We start from the raw sequence: 17,308 nt of genomic DNA on the forward strand, positions 1-17,308 counted from the left end.
TTCTTCAACCCTGAAGATGGGGGCGATACGCTCCTCCGAAACGTCGGTTAACACCACATATACACGGTGCCAAATCCCAGAAGACTGCTTTCTTTATATATATATATATATCGGACAAGTGGGAAATGTTGCCTCCAGCAACACATCTACTGTTACGTCACAGTGGGGAAGTGTTTACTGGCAACACAAGTGTTATTGCGTCGCTCTGAGTCCACGATTCCCAACACAGATCATGATCTTCCAGGGTGTGACAGCTCATAGTTAGGTAGATAGAGGCCTCTGAAATGTTGTAAGGACAGGATGTCTGAGAAAACTGTGCACATAATCCAAGAACTGAAAAGCGCTACCAACATTCTACACAGTTTTATTGTTCATTTTCACTACTGGAATGTCCTACTGAACAAGTTTTTGTCTGAGAAATGATTTTAAAAGGGTTGGAACTTTAATAGTGGCAACTATTTATTTACAACTGATACAAAATGGATGCATGTTTTGAAGTTTTACTGTCCTTCAGTGTAGTCACCAGCATTGTGTACAACCCATTGCCAGTGACATGGAAGTTGTAGGGATACCTTTAGCAGCGCCTGTTATGTTGATAGTTTGAATGGAGCGGTCTACTGCCTGAAGAATCTCTGGAACAGTTCTGAAGCGATTGCCACAAAGTGGTTCCTTCATCTTAGGAATCAAGTCGAAGTCACAAGGGCTTAAGTCCGGGGAGTATGGTGGATGGTACAGCACTTCCCAGCCCTCGTGATGGAACAAATCAGCCGCGGCTTGCGCTGCATGCAGCCAAGCATTGTTCTGCAAAATGATGGTTGGGTTCTGCAGAAAGTGTCGCCGCTTCTTTCTCAAAGCTGGTCGCAGGTTGTTTTCCAAAAATGAACAGTAATACTGCACATTGACGGTCTGCTGTCGGGGAACGGTGTGTGTTAGGATAACACCGTCACAGTCGTACATGAGAATCACCATAACTTTCACTTTGCTGGGGTTCTGACAAACTTTTGATTTTCGTGGTGACCCGTAATGACGCTATTTGTTCGTTTCCTTCCAAGTGGTTATGAGCAACATTGTATTGTAGCCATTTCTGCATTTCCGGCAAATGAAGCGGAACCCATCGTGATGCAATTTTTCTCATTCCCAGGTGTTCCTTCAGAATGTGAAGCACAGTCGTATGCGCTAATCCTGTCTCTCGGGCCAGCTCACGAATCGTATGATGTCGATCACTTTCCAGTAATGCGGAAAAAAGCATACACTTCTTCACTGACACTAGGATGACCTGGCCGACGCATGTCTGCCACATTTTGGCGTCCCTCATTGAAGGCTTTTACCCACCTTGCCACTGTTCTGTAAGGCAATGCAGATTTCCCGCAAGCCTCTTGAAGACCTTGATGACACTGTCGTGCTGTACTGCCTCTGGCACATTCATCCTTTATTCAGCTCCGTTGTTACTGTTTCGGAAACATCATGACAACACTACATTAGACCGCCAGCTGACACGAGGCTCTGTTCTTCTCGTCACTGCACATGCACATGATGTGGGAAGGGAGAGTCTATTTGCTCTGAGGTAAGGTAGGTATGTAACTAACGTGTGGTATAAGTGACATTATTTGGTTCCGTTGCATGGCGTCTCTACAGCAGTGTTGCCACTATTAAAGTTTCAGCCCTCGTATTAATTGTGTAGGAAGGTCTGTGAAAGTTTCTGACTATACTCACTATTCAGTTGATTGGGTGCCACTCCTTTGTGTGTGTGTTGGTAGGTCTCAGGTTCAGGTATTGGCCTGGAGACTAGCTATACTGACATTGGTTTGTGTTTTTCATAAATTCCTCAAGGTAAATGCTTAGATCATGCACCAGTTTTTGCCACAGTCTTTCATATTCATTTACTAACCTCGAATGATCTGAGCCACTGATAGCATTACTAAATGCACAGTAAATAAATAAAAGTTAGCTTCCTTAGTCTATAACTGGACAAGTGCCACTTCAGAGATAAAGCCTCCAGTTTGAAGACTGAGGATGTGATAATGTTCTGACAGGTCAGAGCTATCAAATGTCTCAGCAATGGTGAACTGATGATTAGCAGGCAGAAACAGGAGAAACTTATAGGAAATGACAGCTGCAAATCTGCCTTGCCCAACGTGAATATTGCCCGGAATTGAATCTGAAGATCTGCGGTGAGAAGCCAGCACCTAACTGCCTATATGAGAGTATTTTATAATAAAAAAGTATCATTAGTTGCAATCTTGTCACACAGAAAATGTCATGATTGTCAGTCACAATATTGAATTTTGCATTGTAGTATATAGCATTGGATACACTTCTTTCAGGATTGTGACCAAGTGCATATTGATGATGTTGCATCAGATGACAATGGCCAAGACCTCAGTTCTTACAATTTTGGATCTGATGGCTTCCATGCGGCTGCTAGTAATGGTAATTTGTGTCTGGCTACTGGAGTTCGAGGGGGTGTGGACTGGATGCGGAAACTTGCCTTTCGGTATCGAAAGATCAAGGATATGTACAACAATTATAGGAATAGTGTTGGAGGTAGGTACATGCAGGCTGATGTGTGAGTTCCATTTTGTTAGCATCAGTTTTAAAGCTATGAAGTCCATGCATTTACCTTCTTTACAGGATGAATTGTAATCATAATTGTACTGAGATATGAGGTTCTCACAGCAATGAACATTAAGATTATAGTTGAAGAAAGTCGTCTTCTGGGTTTAGGCGCCGTGTAGTCTTCGTTTTGGCCGACGTTTCAGAGGAACGTATCGCCTCCATCTTCAGAGCAGTTGAATGGCTTGGAATGCAGAGAGCAGTAGCTGTATTGATAGGAAGTGAAAGGCGCTGCTTTTATATGAAGTAGGTTAGGGAGAACGGACCAATAGGAGCAGTGGAGAGCGATTAAGGCCATATGTGGTGTTGTGTGCTAAGGGAAGCCTCTCATCTCTTCCCTCAAGAAAAATCCAACAAGCCACACCAGTTCTTCATCATGTCATTGACGTCAGTAGCCTGTCCCCAGCCAACCGGTTCTTCTTGTCTAACCGCAACCTCCAAGTGCTATTGACCTCCAGTTTCCTGGATTCACTGGCCGTCCCCCCCCCCCAGCACCAACACCATATATGGCCTTAATCGCTCTCCACTGCTCCTATTGGTCCGCTCTTCCTAACCACGCCCCCTGCCTACTTCGTATATAAGCAGCTCCTTTCACTTCCCATCACTACAGCTACTGCTCTCTGCATTCCAAGTCATTCACCTGCTCTGAAGATGGAGGCGATACGTTCCTCCGAAACGTCGGCCAAAATGAAGAATACAAGGCGCCTAAACCCAGAAGACGACTTTCTTCATCGTCATCGCCGTGAAAACCTCAAAACTTACAAAGATTATAGTTGTCTAGGAAGTGATGCCGTATTGTCTAGTACATAGGCACACCAAAGTTTTGTAGGACCCTGCTGCCTCCATCCTCAGGTGGAAAAGGTCTGAAGACGGAGAGGGCGTGTTCTTTTGAAATGTAGGCAGTTGCTTTAAATAATCAGATTGTTCTACCGTTTTATCTTTAACATAACTTTGGATCTGAAAAGAGAATTCTGTTAAAGGCTGTAACTTTGAAGTTTTATTTAACAGAATAGCTACATTATATCTAGGTTGGGCCACCTATAGATTGGCTGATTGGCTGATTGGGGAATTGGGTTCAGTTCCTGGTGGGAACAGAGGCTTACCTCTAGAGGATCCATATGGGCTCTCTGGAGAATGCATCCTATCAGATGGGTAACATAAAGTTGTCTCTGTGCTTAACTAATAAGCACTATGCCATGAAGATGGGGGGGGGGGGGGGGGGGNTGCAGACCCACCTTTTCTTGACCTTGGTAGTAGTTGAAGGTGAGTAGTTGGCTTCATATCCTGGGTGGTTTAGCCCCTGGTATGCACTGGCTGGATGGGCACCAGAGCCCTTCTGGATGACATAGAGAAATGAAAATTCTTGACCCTATCAGGACTCGAAGTCTGAGCCCTTGGTCATCCAGCCCGTAGCCAGTTGCTATATGGACTGCGCTATCCAGGAGCTAGATCCTTGGGGTAAAGTGTCTGGGGTGTGAAACTTACCACTTCCCTGCAACCAGTTTTAAGTTTAAGAATGTGTGGAGCTATGCTTCCACTCCCAAATATGTCTTCATGGTGTTGTGCTTAATTACATATTTATGTGGAATAATGTCAAGGAGAGGAATGAAAAATAAACTAGATACATGCTGCGACATGAACAGCTTAACACCAATGTCATGATCATGATTTTAGCGATCCCTGAACTTGAGGCATCACTTAGCAGGTTATTGAATGTGAAAGACAGTACATACTAGGCAGGCGGAGGCATTTAAAACACGTGATGTAGAAACCAAATATAGTATATAATGGTGTTCTAGATTATGATACTATGTAGTTAGAATAGTACATCAAATTAGGCCACAATCACTTCCTGCCATATCTTTTCCAATTTATTATTCACTGATGATCCCATCATTTGATGCTATATAGTTGGAGTGACTGACAGCCTTGTTAATTTAATGAAATAAAATACACCCTATATGCTGCATTGGTTGGGCACCAGTGTTTTGGAGGGAAACATTGGTGCCTACATATAAGACTACATGGCAGGTCCCTCCATAACCCAGTATAATGCAATACAGATCTTCTGCTCTGCAAGTCTCAACTTTTACACCAATAAAATCATCCGTAGATAATCAAGAACATACTGTATTATCTGCATCAAATGTTGCTGGTTCCACAGTCTCAATGTGCAATGCATCTTTCTATAAAACATACTAAAAGTTATTCATTTTAAAAGCTTTACACATCAGTATATGTTTCGACCAAAATGGTCATCATCAGGTGTTTAAAATGATGGATGAGGAAACTACTGTGGTTCTGTATTGTGGCTTCAGTTATTAATATATGGGCCCCTCTGTACACATGTGTATTCGAAGTGGCAGTTATTCCTGTTGTGTTATGTTGTGTCTTTTTTTTTATGAATGAGACTGTGGTATCAGCAACATTTGATACTAGTGATGTTCAGCAGGATGCTACAATCTAATAATGTTTTATGTATTATGCATGGTTCTTGATTGTGTGCATGTCCTTGAACACAAGAATAGGATCCTACACAGCACTTTCTGATAAAATATTTGTACTCTCAGTCTGTGTTTTAGCGTCAGGGCTAAACAGATACTTGCACTGGCAGGAATGGCACTTGACAGTGTTGCCAGCTTGCCTAAATCATAAGCTGGTTTCCATACCAGGATATATCAATTAAAAGAAAAACACTGATCATATCTGATTTCATGCCACATCATGATATAATTTTAAGAGTGGATGTATGCATGAACGTGTAAGATTCTGACAGCTATGAATGTGAAGGTTACTCTCTTTTGTGATATAGCGCACTATGTAGTCTTATAGAAAGTTATTAGTGCTATGAAGAAAATGACTGTTGTTACCGCTCGCTCTCCCTTCGGTTTCTGTTGTTGGGTGGGGTTCTGGTAGGCAATGAAATTCTTTCTCGGGGTCATTATACGGGCCTTGGATCATGAGGAGGCAAAGGGTAATAATGTTACACCAAAACACATTACATTTACTCGCTGTTTAATATATTATCATATGTTGAAACGCATCTGTCCGTAGGAATGACACACATTACATTTACTCACTGTTTAATATTATCATATGTTGAAACACGCCTATCCGTAGGAATGACCGAATGAGAACTCCTTTAGAAGCTCGGACTATATCGTTGAGTTTTGGGACATTAATTCTCCCACTCTCGCAGATATATTCCATCATTGCTTCTGATTCGATCATTCAAAAAGAAGGCGGTATTACAAGTTTAAACCCTCCAATACCCTTCTTAAAAATTACACCTTTGAAACTGCTGGTCCAGCAATATTCTCAACGATTCTCGCGACCTCGCTAGACTGCAGNGTTCACATTATTCTTTTTGCTTTTCGATTATATCATTTCTTATAACTAACATTTAGGAACAAATAAAATATTTGAGTATGAACATGACTGTTGTTTTCTGCGATGTTGTGTTTACATTGTGCAAACATCAACACAGAGATAGATATGCTGCATGGGTTGCGGATTAAATATTGGACATCGCAGCTTGACTCTTAAAACACATTTTTTTAAGTTTCATGGGGTGGGGTGAGACTGGGTCCACTTGGTATGTCAGCCTAATTATCTTAATTGTACCAGCCCTGGATGATAAATGAGTATGGAGCAGTTGGTGGAATGAGATTTGGTGGGGGAAACTGAAGTACTTGGAGAAAATGTGCCCCAGTGCCACTTTGTCCACCACATATCCACATGACCTGACTTTGGATCAAACTCAGGCCACTGCAATGGGAAACTGGTGACTGCCTCAGCTGTGGCAGGACCCAGATACATTGGTTACTGTATGTACCACATGCATTCAGCTCTAAATTTTGCCCAGACATTGTATTCCTGTGATTCTCATAGTAAACTTCAATTATGTCTCCAAACAGCATAACTGATTTGGACTTCGTATGGATATGCATTGTGTGTTCTATGGGATAATGAGAAATTTGTAAATATTATCTAGAAAAATTTCATGCTTCAGAGGGTTCCAGTCATCATAGGCATCTGATGATGGTGTAACTTCAATTTGAATGTATCCTGTATTATTTTTAATTATTGATTTATATATGACGTACTTAGTAGCCCAGACTATAAACAGTCAAATGATAGGATTGTTACTGAATAACAAATTGATCTAATTTGGGGCACCATTCTTTCACTTGTCTGGAGAGACTGTGGAAATGTCAGAAAATCTCAGTCATGATGGTCTCTGGGCTGAGATGAACATGTAGCATAAGTGCTACCCATTTGACCTTATGTTCTGTTATCCTGTGTACTGGTGGACGTATGATGATAAAATAGCTTGCAAAGTAAATGACATGAGAAACAAATAAGATTTAAAGTGTTTGGTTTGAGGTTCTCACAGCAGTGACTGTGAATTTTGTCACGGAATCCAGGTACATGGACCGTGTTATCAGTGAGGCAATAGAGAGTGGGTTCCATCCTAGAAGCATGGTTACTGAGGATGGATTTTGCCTCAGCAAGTCATGGAAGCATCTCATCTACAACCCGAGAAAATGTAGGAAATGTCCTTAATAGAATTTCTCATAATGGGGTTCTCCACAAAGCCATTAGGCCCCTGTACATTGTCCTACTCAAGTGCTTATCCACCTGAGTTGCAGTGGCTTCTTCCTTTTGTTGGCTTTCCACACATGTCATTTTGCAGCGGCTTCGTCATCTCTGACCACACTGGCTGGGCCCATCTATATTTACTATTGGTCACTCGTATTATTTTTTCTTGGCTTCTCTTATATACACACTTTCCTAGTGTGACTCTTTTCAAGACCAGCACAAATACATTTTTCCTTGCTCCTATTGGTTCTCTTTGGACACCTTTACATGCCTACATGAAACTGTATTTTCCTCAGACAGCTTGTTTTTCTGGGTGGTTGCTTGCCTAGCTTAACTCTTCAACCCTGAAGATGGAGACAGTGCATTCCTCTGAATGCCAATGAACTTCTGGGCTACATAGTGTCTCATCCCAGAAGCTAGTACTCTTCAAAATTAAAAATGGCTGACCTAAATAGTACAGGATATAAAGTCCTTCTGCTCTTTGAACTGGGATATGTATACTTCATGTACGGAACATTATGGAAGAATAGTCCTGCGTAAGTACGAGGGGGTACCCAAAAGGAACCGAACTTATTTTTTTTTAAACTTATTTATTCAAATTTTAAGCACAAACCTTCAATCCCCTTCAAAGTACTCTCCACTTACACTAATACACTTGTCTAGTCTTTTATTCCATTTTTCAAAACATTGTCTAAATTCATCTTTTGAGATGCTTGACAGCGCCTCCGTCGTTTTTTCCTTCACCTCAGCAACATCAGCAAAATGCTTTCCTTTCATGTCTCTTTTCATTCGAGGAAACAAAAAAAAGTCGCACGGGGCAAGGTCGGGTGAGTATGGAGGGTGAGGAACAGGGGTCATACCATTTTTGGTCAAGAATTGTCGTACAGACAGGGCTGTGTGAGCAGGGGCATTGTCATGATGGAAAAACCAGTCACCCGACTGCCACAAATCTGGCCGCTGAGCTCCAAGTCACTCCCGACAGCTCCACAATTTCTTCAATGGTCCGTCGTCGATCTTCCTTGATGATTTCACGAATTTTTTCAACATTTTCATGTGTTCGGGCCGTGGAAGGACGACCAGAACGAGGTTTGTCATCAATTGACATTTCACCATTTTTGAAACGGGAAAACCACTCAAACACTTGAGTTTTCCCCATAGCATCATCCTTGTACGCCATTTTTAACATTTCAAGAGTTTCTGTTCCACTTTTTCCGAGCAAAAAGCAGAATTTCACCGCCGCACGCTGTTCATGAAAATCAGCCATTGCAAAAACGACGATCTCACAAAACAGTTGTCACTATAAACTCTGCCGAAACTAGTCCTTACCTTCTGAAGCAACGGTAGTCGGCTTATCGACTCAGGAATGTTAGCTCTATGCGTTCATAGCGGCAAAACGCGGTACTACAAAAGCTCTGCCCACAAAAAAATTAGTTCAGTTTCTTTTGGGTACTCCATCGTATGTATGAATTTACCACTGATGTCTGAATATCAGAAGTACGAGCCATACTTGCTGCCTGCCCTTTTACCCCCCAGGAAAATTCCTGGTATTCATTTCTGTTAGAGGCTTAGTTGAACCCAGGGCCATAGTGCGGCTGGAAGGATTAGGTCCATTGAAAAATCCAGTGACCTCATCGGGATTTGATCTTGTGACCTGGCTTGTAGCATAGTACCTCAACAAACTATGCTACCACGTGCCCTCATAGTAGATGGAGTATAACAAATTTAATGAATATGAAAGAGATTTAGGCAGCAGTGATGTAATGGTGAGTAGTAGCATAGGGTGATGACATGACAAAACGGCAGTATAAAATCCTACTTTATGAACAACATTAAATTTGTAAAACTGCAGATTGCTGGAAAACAGTGCTTTATGTTTTCATGAATTAGACTGAAGAGCATGGCTCAAAATATGTGAAGGATTGTATTTCTTATACAGTGTCCTCCTGAGTATGTTAGTTATCCATTTTAAGGCTTACCTGTGCATTAATTAGGTTCCCTTGATCCCTCTATCCACCTGTAAGTATGAAGCAGCTGGAGAACTGCTGAATAGATTTTCTAGAAATTTGGTATTGGAGTACAAAATATTATGGAAGCAATTTCAGGTATCATTTAGATGGGGCACTTTTAATGATTATGTGAAGACTTGCAAGCATTTCTGTATATCTTGGGCATAATACACTAAATATTTAACAGAAGAGTGCAAAGTATTTCCAGTGGAATGTTGCAGAGAAAAATGAAATGTACGTTTTTATATATACTGCACATCTATAGGTGTTCAGGGTAATTGAATGAATTTGACTCTGTGTTCTCAGTGCTGAATTCAGACATTAAACGGCCACCATGATTTCCTGATCACTCCCATAGTGCATTAGCATGGATAATTGGTAGCATATTGTAGAGTGAAGAGGTGGGCTAATCATATATTCATTGCTTATAATAATTGACGTGCCTGTCTTAGGATTGCTAGGTGCAAAACGGGAGCAGTGGCTTCAGCTGCGCTCAGAAATTGAAGCTATGACAGACAACTGGCTAACACTTGCCATCAAGTGTTTGACGCTTATCAACTCCAGGTAAGAACTTTAAAGTAAACAAATGTAATGAGGTGGTGACGTACATGCAAACTGTATAGTATTGGCATTATTTGAAACATGTGTAATCTGTTATCATAGGGTGTTTTGTGTTCGTAATTATTCCTTTGACTTTGTTGTTTAACACAACAAGGAGTAACTGTCATACTCTCTGTTAGTCCATATAATCACCAGACCAATGGAGATGCTTATCTCTATGATGCAACACATTTTCAGTTTCTTTGTGGAAGAAACGAGCTCCGTATTTGCACACCTTAGCTTCTGTTTCATCATGTCAGAAGTGTTTTCCTTGAAATGTTTCTGCACTGGTCCACAGAAATAGAATATTGCTAGGCTCAAGATCTGGTCTGGTGTGTGTGTGTGTGTGTGTGTGTCACAGGTGTCTTATCTTAGTATTTAGTTACTAACAGTATTAGCAACATTCGTAATATTTCATAAATGTATGTATATAGTTCAGTCTTCTTTAGATTTATGTTCACAGATTTATTTGTCATATTTGTATTTTGTTTTAATTATTTTCTATACCTTATATATTCGTGCTAACTTTGTAATTGGCCACTGGGCTGTTAAGTTATTNATTCTATCAGCCCCGTTCAGCCAACAAGGTTGGCCCTCGGTACTTGATATTTCCCCCATCTACCAGAGGCATCGGAAACTACTTGGGCGGTAAATTGTTGCCTGATTTTGCTCAGAGGTCTCCTAGAGACACGAGGATCTTTTACGTGCCGTAAATCTACAACACGGGACCCACGGCTTAAAGTCCCTCCCGGAGGACTTGTTCCCTGAATTTTTCCACCCTTAAAAATTCCACTACCTCCACCCATGTACCTTGAGTCATGAGGTAGGAACGTTACCCCTAGACTATGGAGGCCGCTTTCATAAGGGGTAAGTATAGTACAGTATAATGCATTGCGTCATTCCTATTAACAGTGTACATACCATTGTACCTATTTTTGAATGCAGCTGAAAGACTTTAAACAGGCAAGTGATCACTGATGTATGAGAATTCATTAGGAAGTCTCACCATTATATAAGCTTTCTTATTATTAGCTTTGCCAACTTCGGTCCACATTCCATTTCAGTAGCACATTACCAGATGATACATCAAGGCTGATGTTGCACTTTGCACATCCATATCAAAGTGATAACAGTTCTTACAAAAGAGATACAATCCCCCATCTGAAAACAGTCTGGCAGGCTTCATTGGGTTTCTGAACAAGTAATGTTTTCTAGAGAGAGGTTGTTAGCCTTTGCCCAATCCCTTAACTTAGGAAGACCATTGTTTTTCTCTTGGGGTACCCCTTTTGGGGGTTTGGCTTCACCATGTTTAAAGGGTTTTCCATTCCATAGTCAGAGTCCTGTTTGGTGGGGCCAGACACTTGCCTTTCACCTTTCTCTGTCTGCCATATCTGTACTTTCACCCCAGAATGCTTTGCTCAGGGGTCACCACAAGGCAGGAGAGTTCAGATTTGCTGGTGGAGTCCTACTTAACAGGTGGTGTTCTGGTACTTAATGGTGTGCACCTACTGGTATCAGTGCACCCTACCAACCTCTGACACCTTTGACACAATAGACAGAAACAAAAGTCTACTCACGCATTCATTGACCTGCATAACGCATATTCATGTAACATACTTGCTGTCAACAGGCCATTGCTATATGTAACCTGAAATAATATAATTTCAGAGCTTTTGTGTGTCTGGAAGGATTGCTTAATCACACATTTGTTTTATTGTTTTCACTAGGTCAAATTGTGTGAATGTCCTGGTAACAACCACACAGCTGGTTCCTGCTCTAGCAAAAGTCTTGCTCTTTGGACTAGGAGGGATTTTCCCTATTGAGAACATCTACTCAGCTACTAAGATTGGTAAGTAATTAGACTAAACTTTCTCTTCTTTGCTTTATGCAAGAAGAGTTTTTCTTATGCTTCTATGTCAGTATCACATGTTTGGTGCCGTTTTAGTTTTAAACATGCATTATGCTCTTCTATCTAGCAGACCAGATGGTAGAGAAATAGAAATGATGTTAAAGTCAGTTTTATCACTTTTCTCTATTGAAATTGAAGAAATCTCAGCTTTGTACTGTGGTATGTTAAACGGAGGCAGTTATAGCATGACATTGCATTACAGAACAGACATATTCTTGCAAATTTGTCTGTATAATGAAATTCTGTAAAGCAATCCATATTTTATCTTCCATGTTACAGTTCAAGGTATGTTCTCATTGAAAGCTGTTTGGTCCTAACAAGTAAGGACAATGGAAGACCAAAGAGTTACATTTTCTAACTGATTCTTCCAGAGAGATATTAATTTTTTCATCATATGATATATATGCCCTCCCTAATTCTTACAGAGTGGCCAGCATGTTTCAGAATGTACAGTATTGCCATCTTGAGGCTCACAGTTTCAGAAGACATGCATCAACTCTGTGTTAAGAGATAAACATTCACTATATATATAATTCATCCCCATGGATCCATTGATATACCAATTGTATATTACACTTTAAAAACTCTTCTCATAAAATGAAATTTAAAATTGATTATTAATAAAATTGGTACATAATACAAGCAGATGCACAAGGCACTTGACATAAAGCACTGAGAATTTTACTACTGATTCAGCTGTTAAAAATTCTACTTGTTTACCTCCTTGGATTTACCAATAAATATGTTTGCCGAAGTGAGTATTGGTTGTCCTGTGTGTGTAAATAAATTTTTTCTATGCCACTGCAGATAATATCATAAGAAATCTTATCATCCAGAAGAACAGCAAAAATTTGCATTAAGTAAGCCCATAACTGCTGCAATGGAGGGGAATGAAGTTGCTGTTAGCTGCATAGTACAGTATTTCTCTAATAGTTGACATTAAATGAATATATTTATAGCAGAAGAACAAGATTTCTTTCCATCTACACCTGTGGTTATTTGAAGGCAGTCTTAAGAAAGCATTGTGGGTTTTTCTGGAAAACTGCATTTACTTGTAAAGAGCCTTGGCATTTCTAGCTTATAGTTTTATGATGGGACTTGGCAATCAAAGGGTTAAACTGTCAAACACATACATAGGATTTGAGGCTGTCGCAGCAATGGCTGTGAAGATATATATGCATGTATGTACAGAAACTCTGTATACTATGTTGAAAGTTGTCCTGCTTGCTGTCTGCTTCATCCTGGTTTCTTGTTTTACTGACTCTTTGACCCAAAAGTCAGAGGCGACGTGTTTGTCCAAAACATCAGTTGACTTCCAACAGACTGTGTGGCATTTTGTTCAAGAAGACGGACATTTTTTATCTAACTCACACCTTTGATACATATCCAGCTTATTAATACAAGTAGACCAAGACTGATTAATAATCAGCACACAGCAGATGAACTACCGCTTCTAATAACCTGAAATCCCCAGAGACCCTATATAATAACAATAATAAGTGAGCCATGTTTACATTTTTACGTAATCAAATCAGAGCCATGACATGACAGAGCATTTCGATATTCTTTGAAGTAGTAACTCAGTTAACAGACATATGTTTAATAAACAAAACCTAACTGCTAAATACAGCCTTTATCAAAACAGTGATACAATTTACAATGTACCACATGAAATACATAGGCGAGATCAAGTGTTAATTTAATACCAGATATAAAGAAGAAATAAAGACTGCCATGTCTGGCATTGCTCACTCCTTAAGGCCTCTTGTCCTGAGTAGCCTAAAGGTGTATTATTGTTCCTTCTGAGGTTTCTGCTTGAAATTTCAGGTTTGTTGGTCAATTACTTATGGAGAGTCTGCATCTTGTGGTCAACATCTTCTAACTCAGACAGGATGGCACTAACTGTTGATTTCATTTCTGCTTGGCCAGACTTATCTTTTTCTCCCATTTCCTATAGATTTATGTTCATCTTGGCTTGGTTGGCATTCACCATTTCTTCCATCCTTTCCTTTAGATCTTCTGGGTCAGCTTTTCTGTTGGTGTTCATGTCCTTTTCGATTTTTCTTTCATTTTGTTCATTTCTTTTATCATTTCCTATAGATTTTCTTGGTTGGCTTTTCTGTTGGCGTTCATGTTCGCTTTGGTTTCATCTTTCATTTCGTTCAACCTTTCCTTCATTGCTTTAGTATTGGCATCCATCCTGTCTTGGGTAGCGTCCATTTTTGTCAGATGGCACTGTAAAATAGATCTTTGTTCCAATAATCAGTCACTCTGATCCTATCCATACCTAACACATCTTGTCACTTGTATCAGTGACTATAGAAGGGGTTCGGATTTATTGGTTCCTTACAGGTCATAACGACAAATAATTATAACACTGTTACTGACTTTCACATTACAAAGCACTCCATGCTACTCCAGTCTATCTCCACTAGTTTTCACGGATTTATAACACTGGAACTATAAAAGCATCACTAATCACACACTCCCAATATCATTATGCTACAGCACACATAAAATCGCACATTAAATCTTCACAGGCTGACTTCTTGTACTCTTCTGCAATCTTCTTGTTTCTGTTCTTCTGCAGCTACTACTACTCATAACTGCTCTGAACTCTCCTGGACTCTTACTTATATAGCCGTGGAATGGACATGCATCACAGGAAACACATATCACGTGATCACTACAAACTGTTGTGTGTTGGACCATGTTTACAGAGCAGTTGCCAGGCAACACCTTGATCAATATGTGAGAGATGCAAACTTGGGATAAACATTAATCATACATTACTCTCTTCCCTAGTCCTCGGGGATTCCTCTCCCCTCCACCAGTTACTAGTTTTCTTCCCTGTTCCTTACAGCACACAACCAGTCTGCTTCCCAGTTCCAAGCAACACATGACATCTGCATACTTACACAAGCAGAAGTACTAGCTTGTAAAAAGACTAGGAAATAGTGCATAGAGTTTCAAGTCAAGAGGATCATGAGTAGATAATCTGCACCCCAGTTCCACCATATGACTTGCCACGTCAATCAACGCACTTAAGAATCCAGCCAGCACCAGTTGTACACAAGACAACCAACGTGCATATTAGCAAAACACTTTTAGTAGTGAATCCAAGATGAGTAAACAAATGTGCCCCTGATATTGTGAACAGTTCAGTCAGCAATAACACCTACAGTGCTCTGTGTCACTTCATTTGCACATCAGCTAACATTGTGTACTAATTGATTAATAATTAATTGTTTCTTAATTTATAATCATTTTATGTATAAGAACAATTTCAAAGCTTAATATTCAAATAACATGCCAGTAGATACATTAAGCTAAATTATGTATATATACATACAGTGTTTATCTCTTAATATGAAGCTTATGAATGTGTCCGTATAATTAAATAGGATCTAAAGGTGGGAAGAGTATGCCAAACAGCTTTGTAAACACTGGGGCATTTGCTGTGTGATGGAAAAAGTGGTACATCTCTGTTGATCTGCACAATGTGATGCAACACCATACAATTACGTTGCCCATATAAGTTTCACTGTTTTGGACATTTAAATATGATTCCGAGCACTGATGATGCATTCACATCCATGAGCGTGCGTGTATGCCCTCGTGCTGTAGGCCTTGTCCTGTAACAATTACGTGAAGTGGCTGTTATTCTCTCTGTGAATGATATTGTGGCGTTGTATGGTTTAGAAAAAAATGTAGGCTGTAGGGGACATGTAGAGGCAAGTGAAAGTGTCTGATAGTATGATATGGCGGAAGGTGTTGCATCAGTTTTCAGAGTCTACCATCCGTCATGGCATCACATCCCAAAAGGCAGCAATCATCATAGTAACTACCATGTGAACCTCAGATCTGGTATTCATAATGTATCAGTCAGCACAACAGTTCTATAATAAACAAATCATTACTATTGTTGTGAAAGAAGACCTTGAGAGTATTCTTATGACGTCACTTTATTACTCAACACCGTAACTACAGTTCAGTGTAACTATAACACAAAATCTTGAACAAGTCATTTCACAGCCGCCCCTTTCTTGTTAACAACTCTCGCTATACTGTAGAACTGCTCTGCTCTCCGCGCTGTCTTCTGTCGAAACGCACTGCCACTCTCGGTCCTCAGCTGGCTTCTTATACTGTTGCCTAGCAGCTCCCCCGCTGTTGTATCACAGCGGGGACATGTTTACTGGCCTGTTACCCTAGCAGTGGCAGCAGCATTCGCTGTTACATCACATCTGCTGTTGCATCACCGTGGGGCAACATTACTGGCAATTCGTTATCGCGTCGCACTGAGTCCACAATTCCCAACAACTACTATATTAGCATCTGTTTATTGTGTGGAAGTATTGCTACATGTTTTGACCCTGTTGGGTCATCACACAGAGGGGACGACAACAGGAAGACCGTGCACTCCCATATAAGATACAACATAACACATGAAATAGTTCCATCATAGTCGCTCAGACCATTATGTAGAAGTAACAGAATATATAATGTAGAAGACTGCCACACACTACTATACACTAACAAATTAAAAAGAATAACGCCGACTCTCAGGAAAGCCCCATGCTGTACAACATACACTATTTTATGCAATAACAATAGTAAACAGAAGAACTTTGATTTAAATTCTAATTTCTAAATTTTAATGGTAATTTGAATATTAATTGGAATAACATACAAATAATTTCCTTTTAATATTACTAAGAAATTAGAAATAATAATGCCTGCTCTCAAGAAGGCCCCATACTCTACGGCATACACCATTATGCCACAAAAATAATCAAGAATTTCAAATCTTAAGTTATATGTTAATTGAATTATATTTTTAACATAATGTACATTTTTATAATTTAAATTTAACAATGGAAATTATACACAAATTGAACGAAAAATTTATAAATCACTAATCTTCATGACCAATATGACCAATCCAATTAGNACTAGCCAGGCTGGCAGTGGTACCCGATACTTCCCCATCTACCTGAGGTATTAGAGAATACTGGGGCAGGAAACTTTTTGCCTAATTTTGCTCAGAGGTCTCCTAGAGACATGAGGATCTTTTACGTGCCGTAAATCTACGACACGGGACCCATGGCTTAAAGTCCCTCCCGGAGGACTTGTTCCCTGAATTTTTCCGCTTTTAAAAATTCACGACCTCTGCCGGGTTTGAACCTGCATACCTTGAATCATGAGGTGGGAATGTTACCCCTAGACTATGGAGGCCGCTTCACTGACTCCAAATAACACTTCTTCATTTCTCACATAATCGGTCCAACTGATCTTCTCCATCCTTCTCCAACACCACATTTCGGAGCTTTCCAGGTGTTTCTGATCTACTACCCCAAGTGTCCAAGTTTCAGCCCCATACAAAGCAATGCTCCAAATGTAGCATTTCACTAGTTTCTTTCTCAAATTTAAGTCCAATTTGCTGGTAAAAAGATTATTTTTCTTGCTAAATGCAGCTTTTGCCATGGCAATCCTAGATTTAATTTCACACGAACACCTTCCATCATCTGTTAACAGGCTACCCAAATATTTAAAACATTTCACATTCTCCAGTTGTTTT

The 17,308-nt window shown here is 40.1% G+C and overlaps 1 protein-coding gene across 3 annotated transcripts in view; it reads left to right on the forward strand.

The window, feature by feature from the left end:
- The window catches only part of LOC111872136 (eyes absent homolog 2), a 539,307-nt gene that overhangs the window by 516,766 nt on the left and 5,233 nt on the right, over window positions 1–17,308 (forward strand). For all 3 annotated transcript variants that reach the window (XM_023865721.2, XM_023865725.2, XM_023865724.2), the window contains 3 exons: window positions 2,325–2,544; window positions 9,674–9,785; window positions 11,549–11,670. In XM_023865721.2, the coding sequence (XP_023721489.1) occupies window positions 2,325–2,544; window positions 9,674–9,785; window positions 11,549–11,670 (454 nt within the window). The remainder of the gene's footprint in view (window positions 1–2,324; window positions 2,545–9,673; window positions 9,786–11,548; window positions 11,671–17,308) is intronic.

The sequence above is a fragment of the Cryptotermes secundus genome, unplaced genomic scaffold (assembly GCF_002891405.2).
Source record: "Cryptotermes secundus unplaced genomic scaffold, Csec_1.0 scaffold470, whole genome shotgun sequence".
In the NCBI taxonomy this organism is placed as follows: Eukaryota; Metazoa; Arthropoda; class Insecta; order Blattodea; family Kalotermitidae; genus Cryptotermes; species Cryptotermes secundus.